This window comes from Macadamia integrifolia, chromosome 11 (assembly GCF_013358625.1).
Source record: "Macadamia integrifolia cultivar HAES 741 chromosome 11, SCU_Mint_v3, whole genome shotgun sequence".
Lineage (NCBI taxonomy): Eukaryota > Viridiplantae > Streptophyta > Magnoliopsida > Proteales > Proteaceae > Macadamia > Macadamia integrifolia.
In genome coordinates, this window is record NC_056567.1 from 26,091,122 (window position 1) to 26,101,818 (window position 10,697).

At 36.5% G+C, this 10,697-nt stretch overlaps 1 protein-coding gene across 1 annotated transcript; it reads right to left on the minus strand.

Moving 5' to 3' along the window:
• Nucleotides 1–1,364: 1,364 nt before the first annotated feature.
• On the minus strand, nucleotides 1,365–10,384 carry LOC122093176 (external alternative NAD(P)H-ubiquinone oxidoreductase B2, mitochondrial-like). Its single transcript, XM_042663455.1, has 10 exons — nucleotides 10,065–10,384; nucleotides 8,513–8,792; nucleotides 7,332–7,538; nucleotides 6,752–7,002; nucleotides 5,825–6,044; nucleotides 5,533–5,637; nucleotides 2,567–2,839; nucleotides 2,344–2,465; nucleotides 1,822–1,941; nucleotides 1,365–1,715 (listed from the first exon to the last, which is right to left on the minus strand). The coding sequence occupies exons 1-10, from the start codon at nucleotides 10,151–10,153 to the stop codon at nucleotides 1,628–1,630; spliced, it is 1,755 nt and encodes a 584-aa protein (XP_042519389.1). The 5' UTR covers nucleotides 10,154–10,384; the 3' UTR covers nucleotides 1,365–1,627.
• Between the last annotated feature and the right edge of the window lie 313 nt (nucleotides 10,385–10,697).

Consider the following 10,697-nt stretch of genomic DNA (forward strand, 5'->3'; position numbering starts at 1 on the left):
ACCCTAGGAGAAGTGAGAAGGGACATGATGTATAGCCGAGGCCTTATATCAAGTATGACCACAAATAGAATTTCCAGTAAACCCACCCCATTTAGTTCGGATAAAGCTGAGTTGTTTTTTTACTTTGGTGAGAAACAAACTACCATCAAAAGCTTATGTGTCGTGCTAACTAATGGCAAAGGGTTATTTATTTATTTTTTATAATTAATTAATTTATTTAAATCATCTTGAGGTCTCAAATAATTTGTAATTTTAGCTTTTTCCCTTTAATTTTAACACATTTTTTTTTTCTTTTTTCAATTTGGATAAATTTGGTTATTCTACATGTCTATTTGAAAAAGACACAATTACAAGTCACTTTCAAATTATTTTGAAAACATTTTATTATTTTTAGGGAGAATTTTTTTTTTCACCACAAGGGAAATCTAACTATGTGAAAAAAGCCTTCTTCTTGTATCATGGAAAAACATAGATGATCAAAATTAGGTGCTCTTACATGGCATGGTGAAGCCTTCTCCTTTATGCCAAAATTTTTTTTCCTTATATTTTTATTTAAAGTTGCAGAAAACGGGTTCCAACATGCTTGTGGTACAAATCTTTCCCACATGCCCACTTTAATATTAACACATGGACTGGATATATAGCTCTTTTGACTGTAGATAGAGAAGTCATGGACTAGATTTGCTACATGTCAAATTTCAAGAGTTTAATTCAATCAAATACCCTCATTCGTGACAACAATTGCCTAGCATAGTTAAGTGAGTCTCCTGGCTGTTAAAAAATACCCTCATTTGTATTGGCATGTATCCACGCATGTTTATGATACTCCAACCACCATACTCCTTGGCCAGACATACAAGTACATGAAATTACCACCCTACCTCTTATATAATAAAAAAATCACTAACATGTTGATGCCCGCGTGCACATTCTCATAAGTCCCCATGATGGTGTAAAAGTCACACGACCAGGTAGCGATATTTTGCCCAATAACTAAATAGAGAAATCCCTAGTTCAACCATCAAAACCAGCAACTACTGTAAGCAAGGTGCAAGTAAGTGGACACCGCAATGGGATTCGTTTCCATCCATTTCAATTCAGTCAGAATCAGTCTTAACCCTAGAAATCCAGTAAAAATCGACCCGAATCGAAAGTGGGATCGACAGAATTCACTTCCTTTTATTTCTATTGCAACCACAGAACCATCTTACATTAAAAATTTTACACAAGTAGTAGGTCCACCCAAGAAAGCAAGAACTTATAATTGGATGCTGTGCTGGCTTTCTATGTAGGCCTTCCATTTTGCAGGCTTAATAAGGTTCATAGTTGATCAAAATAAAATTGTGCCAAATATTACAGTAAAATGAAGAAATCACTCTTTGTCATTTTATTTTATTGATAAAAAGAATCACTTAGCTATGATGGTTTTCAATAAAATCTACACTATTTGACCAGAAAATATTGAATCCCAAAAAGAATGTTCAAACTGAAATGGAAAAAAAAAATGGCATTTTTCTCATACTCCAATTGGAAAAGTGGAAAACAAAGGCCTAAGACATCTGCATAAGCAAGCTGTGTATAGTGTAAAGTATAAGCTGGAAGGTTGTCTATAAGCATTCATTGTGCCTCAGATGCGACTTGAGTCCCTCCCAAAAATGAATCGCCTCATCCAGTCAGATACAACCAAAGCCCTTGTGCGCCAACTGACTTGCTTACTGAATGAAGAAAATAAACAAGATCAACTATCTGCTGCTAATAGCCACATAGATAAGCCAAGTTTTCTCACATAATACACATGAGAGAGAGAGAGGAAAGATTTACCTGGCATATACTGAATACCAAAGCCACTGGCTGCTATGACCTATAGAAACCCAATCCCCTGGCAACTGAGCTGCTGTTTGCTCTCCTCCCAAGGGAGCAAATTGCCCCAAATGCTTGTACCTTTAGGGAAGATGCCACATAATAAGAAAACTCAATTTGATGATAAAATCATCTATGCAGATAACTGGAAAACTCATAGTTCTCAATAATATTACATGGCTGAGCAGATGAGTAACTAATTGCTACCAAGCTACTGGAATTTAAAAGAATAAAGCGCGTCACAATGCACGAGGTTCCCACTACTGCAGGGTTTAGGGTATGTATGTCTGTAACTTAAAAATTGTCAAATTGAGGTCATTTTGCTGTTATTGCATAGTTTTTTATTTCTATGCAGTTTTTCTTTTATTTTTTTCCACCTAGAAACAGGTGAAGCCAAAAGAAAATACCCCTGGAAATTTTTACAGCAAACCAAACAAAGCCTTAATGAAGAAATAAGGAGCCTCTAAATGAAGTTGAACTCACTGAAAGGGACGGAACCGATGGCGTCCTTCTCCCCTGAACCTGAGAGGACCTTCAGGATTTTTTTCACACTTTTCCATACGATTGTAACACTTAGCAAGATAAGCACCCTGTTGACTAGCAACCTGGAAAACCACCATAAGATGAGGAGGAAATTTAATGAGAAATTTATTAGAAAGATGTCATCAGAGGGTAAAAGAACAATACCAGTTAATCAAAAGCTCACCTGCGCCGTTGCAGGAAGATTCTTCATCTGGGAATCCACTTGGGATAGAGCTGACTTCAGTTCTTCAATGTTCAGTTCAAGGGATTTCTTTTCATCATCCCCTTTCGAATCCTTTAACAGATGTACAATATTTTTCATCTTATTATTCTTTAAATAAAGTTCCACCTGAGGATACCTGACTATAATGTCGTCAATGAGATCTTGTACTTCTTGAACTGTTAGAGTACCAGACTTGTCCTTGTCCGCTTTATCAAATATCACTGAAATATCCTCCTGGATGCAAATTTCCCAAAAGAAAGTTGAAAAGGAAACAATTAACATACCATATGACAATAATGTAATTTGATTCTACAATTCAAAAAAATTACAAATTACAAAATATATTGTTTAGGTTTGATTTCATGTAGCTGCTCATGTTTTGAAGATTCTGTCAACAAATATATGTTATCCAAGGAAATTTTAAAAATTTTCTTTTCTTTTTCCTAATTGCATCTTTGGAGAGTAGTACTCCTGATTTCTATTGAAGATTCTTCACCACTATCATCGCATGGCAAAAGTTTCTAAAAGGTAACTGATACAGTGATGGGGACATCAAGGTGTACAGTCGAAAGAAGAAGAAGATTCGACCAGGTCCATCTTTGTGGTTGGAGGATTAAACAAGAAAGAAGAAGGAAAGAGAAAAAACAAGAAAGAAGAAGGAAAGAGAGGAGTCGAACCAGCCTTCCAGCGCTGCCCCCTTGTCCTCCCAGTCAGTGGATCTTGTGGACCCCACAAAATCTTATTTGATTCTAGTACTTTGCTTTAAATCTAGTGATATTTGATTGTCTTACACAATTAGGAAACTAGGACTTCTTTATATTGGTCTATTAGGTAGTTTTTTATTTCAAGCAATTGAGTTCCTAAATATCTTTTTTATTTTTGGAAGTTTATTCTATTTAAGTGTAAGGCCATTGGCCATTGGCCATTGTTTAATTCAATGAATGTGAATTGAAAAACAGCCAAGAGCAAGGCCCCCCACCCCTCTCACGATTCTCTCTCTCTTTCAATCTCGTCTTCTCACTTTCTCTCTCGCCTCTTTCCTCTCTTTAGTCTCTCGGCTCTCCCTTCCCTCTTCTCTCTTCTCTCTTGTCTCGCCTCCCTCTCTTTTTCCATTCTTTTTTTCTCTGCTGCTGTTTTATATTCCTTGAGGCTGAACTGCTGCTGCTGTATTTTTTTTCCCCTTAATGTTGAACTGTTGCTACTGATCTCCCCTTTGATGCTCACTACTGCTGCTACACACTGCTGCGATTACTCACTATTGCTGTTACATACTGCTGCTGCTACCCTCGGCTGTTGCTACTCTCGGTTGCTGTTTACTCTCTGCTGGTGCTGATCTCCTTTCAATGAATGGATGATTACTGGCTGTATTTGCTATCCATGAGTTGCTGAGAGCCCCAACATCATTCACCAAGCTACATCGACAATACTGAGGATCTCTATACAACCAGCTGGACTTGTTTTCAACTAAAGGTGGACTGCATCTCTTTATTTTGGAGGACCTTGATCTCTTCTTTTCTCCTCAGATTTGGACAGCAGCATGGTAAAACATTAAACTAAACCCTCCCGAACTCCATTAATCCCTATTATATATTGCAGCCCATTAACATTGAAACCAGCCTTTGCCCTTTGTTTATGCCTATTTTTACCCGTTGGTTTAAGTCGTTTCGTCACTGTTATATCTCAAAAAAAAACCTTGCTGATTTTCTATTTTAGTTGGTTGCTAGAGGACATTGATTGTTTGCATATCTAATTTGGGTGTCTAGATTGATTTGTGCTGAACCTAACATTCGTATGTCGTTTGTTCCCTTCCCCATGTCCCCACTTGAAACTTAAGTAAGAATTTATGTGTTTTTCCGTCTAGATTATTATTGCTTTTGGCTACTTTGTTTATTAGTCTCATTTTATCTTGCATGCTTAATCTTGTTTGCTGAGTTTCTTTTTATCCTATCTACCTAAGCCCCTTGAGTTAATCCTACCTAGTTAGTTAATCTTGTAGGAGACCTAGTCACCTAGGAACCCCCTACATCATACAGAGTCCTTGGACTTATGTCTAGTAGCAAATGCCACAATATGCACACCAGAAAATAGGAATTGCTCAAACTTATATTGCTATCCAGATCCAATTACATGTTCTAAACTTCAAATTATATTAGAATCTCAATATTTCTAAGTTCACACAATGGAGAGATTTTGTATCGATTATGTTGATTAGTGGCACCTTGTATCTGAAATTAATACTACAATTTCACAAAAGCAAACAACAGGCACATTATATGTATTCATTTGACTTCTGGTACATGGGTTCATACCCATAACCTCAAGGCCGGGCTAACAAAATAGAGGATTCAGTTTTACGAACGTCAATATAACCAACAATAGTAGCACACAAGCTAAATGAAAAGTAAAATGAAGCAAAAAATCCACCTAAAAATCCTATATGGTAATTGAAAGGATCCACCTACAATATGAAGCACGAAACTTGAATACAAATTGCACTGGACAGCCTGAGGTTCTTGGCCTATAAATGAAGAAAGTGTTGATACAGCACAGCAGGAAGCATTAAGAATTTTGGCTAATGCATACAGTCCTCTTACTTTTAAGGACACTTTTAATGCAATAATTTTGGCACAAAGGATCCAGGTTTCTGAGTTCAATTGTGACTAATTTACCTTTTCTCGGGGGAAAAAAACAAACTATTATGCAACTCAGCCATCACTGTCACTTAAATCAAGCAGAAAAAAATTCATGCCATCATAAGAGAACAGATTTCCACAGCTTGAATTTGAATGATAAAACATTTCAATGAAATATATCTAATAGGTTAAGAAAGCAGTCATATATAAACAGAAATTGAACCACCGGTCCATTTAAAACCTACTTTTGGAGGGGAACAAAAAGGGAAACCAATAAAAGGATGAAAAAAATACCATGACTTTGCGTTGATTTATAGTGGCACAATCACCAAGTGCATATATGCTTTGACATCCCTCGACACGCAGCCATTCATCAGTTGCTAAAACACGCCTATTATTCTGTGTTCACAGAATAGATTTTTGTTAATATAAGATACGACATCCAAAAAGAAACTATCATCAATATGGATAAATCCAAATGGTAACTAGTCAATAAAAAAAAAACCAGAAAAAATATAAAGAAATGGAGTAAAAATAAAATTGAAGTAGAAGATCAAAGAGTTGCATAGGGTCCAAATGAACAAACCTGACCAATTTGCTTCATAAAATCCATTATGATAGGGCGACTCCCGATTCCAGTTGACCAAACAACCATCCCATATGGTATAGAAGAAATCTCCCCAGTTTTCATTTCCTTAGTAGAAATGGCATTATCAGTTACTTTTACAACCATTGATCCTGTTTTCACATCAATACCATCTCTTCCAAACTTTTCTTCAGCAAAAGCAGTGATCCGTTTATCAAACCTGCAAAATTAGGAGTTCTAGAGGCATCACAACAAGGTTGATGAACAGAAAAGAAATAATTCAACAAAAGACAACAGGCTAGAAATGGCAAAAGACGAGGAATAAATAATATAATACAAAAATAGGTTCAGGAGGGAGTTAGCTAGAGGTCCAGAAGTTACTATAAACTTCTCCTTTGAAGCATGTCTTTCATTTTGTATGGTTGTAAATCTGTTTATTCACAAATTATACTTCAGCAATGTGGTATTGTAATTGTATATATATACCACATTTTTGTTTCAAGGACAACACAAATCATCTTCATTTTGAGACAGCATCTACCAAATTGAGGATTGGGTGAAATATAATTTGCCCAATAATCAAGGACTTGATCACCAAGGAAATTCATCTAATATAGTTAACCTGAGAATTCCGGAGGTTAAATGTCAAATCAAGATCCCTATAAAATTTCCAAGCCAAATTAGTGGCAGTAGGGTCACAACTAGGTATTCAAATAAAGACTCCTGAAAGCTGAATGTTTCATTTGTCGGCCGGTATAAATCCTGTGAGATTTTGGTATAAATAGGGTGGATATCAAGATTCATCATAGTTAAATGTCTGCTTAGAATCAGTACTGACTATAACATGGCAGAAAAAGAGAGAATGAGATTAAGCACTTGGATGATTGACAAATATGATAACTAGAAATATACTGTATTCTTCCTTACATGTTCAATATATGACCTCCTGCCTCAAGAAGTGTTATTTTTACAAGTTCCTTGGCCTTGGGGTACAATTTAACTAGATCTTCATTGACAAAGTCATAAAGCGCTGCAGAAAATTCCACACCCGTTGGGCCACCTCCAACGACTACAAAATGAAGATTTTTCTTCCTCTCTTCTTCACTTATACTAGGAAGACTGGCCTTTTCAAAACAATCAATCACACTTCTACGGATCCTTTGAGCATCCTCTACTTCCTGCATGAAAAAAGCAATGGTGATGAACATAATGGAAGTAGAAGTGCTATACAGACAAGCAATAAGCCACTTAAATCCTATTAAAATGACAATACAACATCACTATCAAATTTTCTGTCAAAATTTCTACAAAGAGGACGAAGTTTCACCAAACAACAAATGCAGAAGCAGAAAGTAAAATGGATGTTAGGATCCGCACTGACAACTGTGGAAATCCATCAAAATTTGATGTCTTTCAGAGCTCCAATTCAATAAAAGCATCACAAATAGAACCTCCATTTCCATAACTGTATAAAACATATAATGTCATTTCAACCTAGGGATGCTACCTTCAAGAAATGGCAATTTTCCTCAACACCCGGTGTGTTGAAGGTGTTGGAACGAGCTCCAATGGCTATCACCAGGTAGTCATAGTCTACAACAAATTCTTTTTTCCCGTCTGAACCCTCCTTTTGAATGGACCGACAATGAACTTTCTTGTTTGGTCCATCAATCTTGGTACACTCAGCTTCGCAAAATAGAATTTCTCCCTTTTTCTGCCAAAGATATGGAAAAATACAGGAAGTCATTGTGTTAAAGCATACTGTGAAAAAAATGCATGTTGAAATGATAATTACTCATATATAAAAAAGTCAATGGGCGAGCCTGTGGCACAACAATTAAGTTGCACTATGCAACAGTTGGGTCACAGGTTTTAAACTTGGAAACAACCTCTTCTGCGAAGTAGGGGGTAAGGCTGCGTACACTTGCCTCTCCCAGACCCTGCAGTAGCAGGAGCCTCGTGCACTGGGTTGCTCTTTGTTCTTTATATAAACAAGTCAAGCAGAAGCCAAACAAGAAATCATAGTGTTGTACTATGGTAACCTACAGCACAGCTTAATACATGAAAGAGCAGGGGACTGAGCAAGTTGTTTACCTCGGCAAACAGACATGCCAATACATTTAATATCACTCTTTTCAAAGTAGAAGTGAGTAAATTTATATGCTGCATATACATACGCTTCTACAATGTTGATGTAAATGGTTTTTGAGCAGATAGCAATATAGCATATATAGTACTCATACAACTATATGCTTTATTAATACTAATTACCTCATTAGGAAATTTTAAATCTTCATGTGGCCAGTTGTTGCCGTATCAATTTCTCATGGTCAGTTATGTGACACCTCATATCAATGATGTTTGCATGAGAAAGATCACATGATTGCAAAGCCATTCAGCCTATAAGAGGACTGATAGAAGTACAAAGGGCTGTGCATTAAGATACCACATAAAGCTCCACTCAACAAATGCCTATAATAGGAATGGTTTACTCTGACTATAGTGTCTTGCCATCTTAATGTGATTGCATGGCTGAACCAAAACAGTATAGTAATGCTTGGAAAACAGTGATGATTATGTGAGGGTTGGAATTGAAAAAATATAACCTTAGAGAAGATAGTGTAAATGAGTACTGTCCCATTGAACATATCTATAGTGCAATATCATTCAGATATGATGTGTCTTTACCTTCCCGATAATGTTACGGATTGGCTCAACAACGCTGCGTGCTTCCACTGTCCCACATGTAACACTTGGCAACAAAGGGGTAAAAGCAAAATAGTTACGAGGTGACACCACCTGAACATCATACTTGGAAGTATCAAGATTTTTCAAGAAACTCATCCCAGCCCAACCAGTTCCAAGAACCACCACTTTCTTTTTCTTGTAGCCCGTATGAGATGAATCAACATTATTTTCAATATGGTATGATGACTTTGAATCAGAATAAGCCACAAGACCACTACCACTGCAATAACCAATGTATCAAGCACATGTCAGAGAGGAAGAGAAATGAGATTAAAAAATGTAACAAGAAAAGCATCAAAAGGGATGCACTCATAGAATTAATTAATTAATTTAAAAAAAAAAAAACCCAAAAAAAAAAAAAAAGTCCAACATTCAACACTAAGTGGTCCCCTGTATTAAGGATGTATAAGGTAAGAGTTTTTTATGCAAAAATGTTTCTCAGATAAGAGAACATAAGGCTAGGACTATACAGGACCCTGTCAAATGGATCCTAATACTTGAGTCCTTGGCTGCAACCACAATATGAAGCTTTCTTATCATGTCATGAAGTCCTTCTCAGTTGGAGTTGATTCCCGCTGAAACTTTGACTAATTTTGTACAGATGCACATGTAGTCACTGTCATTGGATTTTGGGGAGCATTAATTAAGATGGTATTGTAAGGTACTTCCCAAACAGAGTATGTCTTCTTACCTCCTTGTTTTACTGTTTCCTTGCTGTATTTCCCCTGTTTTCCTTCAATTAAGTTCATCTATTTTAAGTTGTCTATCAATTATAATAATTCAAGTCACACAAACTCACACTGCTACAGTAAGCCAGGATTAAGCCCCTAAACTGTTAGCAAATTTAAATATCCAGTTACATTCTTGAATCGGATTAGGATCTCTATAAACAGGATTAGAGAACAAGTGCAATCACATTGTAGTTCTACTTGTGGCCCACCCCAACTTCCAAGATCCATGGAGTGATAACTTATAGTATTCATTGCAGATACAGACTGATCTAACACAGAGTCCCAAGATCTATGGAGTATAAATAATCAACATAAGGTATGTTGATGTATAAATGATGAATAACTAATTGATTGAAATTTATGTTCCTGCCGTTACCGGACCTCAACCAATTCATCAAATTTAACTTCATTAACTCTCAACATCCTCAAAAAATAAAGCATTTTTAGCCATAGAAATGGAAGTTGAATCCTCAATTAAGATCAAACAAAGCTACGCTGCAGGATTCATTCAACAAATAAAACTAAAACCACGAGATTGTCATTTCATAACACATCAACAACTATGATCACTACATAATAAGAAGCAATTCAGTTATCCAAATTTAGCATTAATTTCCATCCGAAAGAAGCCAATTCTCACGCCCAAAAATCTCTTAAAATTCAGTAAAAGAACCATTATAACAATAGTAACAATAGACAAAGTCAGAAATCTTCTTGAAGAAACTGCTCGATTGATAAAACAGAGGAAGTTAATAAAAGACCTGACTGTGAAGATAACAATTAGCTTAGAGAGCGAAGGATAGTCATGAAAAGCTCGAGAAGCTTTCTCGTAGAAGGAGAAGACACGCATCGTTCAGAACTCTGTTCCCTTCCCCGCTTCGATCTCAGACGAAACTAGAAGAAGATTTGCAGAAAATGAAAACGGTTTCCTAGGGATTGTTACGAATATATCTATATATAGAAGGGCGTGAAGACTTAAGAGCAACCGAACAGAAGCGAACGTCGCCCTTTCTTCACATTACCGTAGACGGAGGAAACTTTTTAACTGTCTGGTCATGGATGGGCGGTGCTTCCTTTTCTCAATTTTTTTATTTTTTTTTTGACTTGTCAACCAAGAAATCGGGAATCATTGTTCTCTCTATTGTTTTCTCTTCTCGAACTCCGACTTCTTCGGGTTCCCAGAAATTTGGCATGTGATTCTTATTAATAAGTCGCCTTCTGTTCCTTTGTTGTTCACACACACATACACATCACCAGCCGACTTGGTGTTGACTGCATAACCAACGTCTGATCGGGATTCCGCGTAATAAGCTTTTGATGTTCAGTTAAAAAATAATTGTAAAAATCTAAACATTTATCTATCCAGCCATGAGGCAAATCAACAGCTACTCCTA

What these genes read in the sequence shown, in the direction of transcription:
- LOC122093176 (XM_042663455.1), bottom strand. Translation starts at nt 10,153, where the DNA reads ATGCGTGTCTTCTCCTTCTACGAGAAAGCTTCTCGAGCTTTTCATGAC. An exon ending in TTATGAAGCAAATTGGTCAG is followed by an intron (nt 5,638 to 5,824) that starts GTTTGTTCATTT and finishes CTGTGAACACAG; the next exon opens with AATAATAGGCGTGTTTTAGC. An exon ending in TAAATCAACGCAAAGTCATG is followed by an intron (nt 2,840 to 5,532) that starts GTATTTTTTTCA and finishes ATTTGCATCCAG; the next exon opens with GAGGATATTTCAGTGATATT.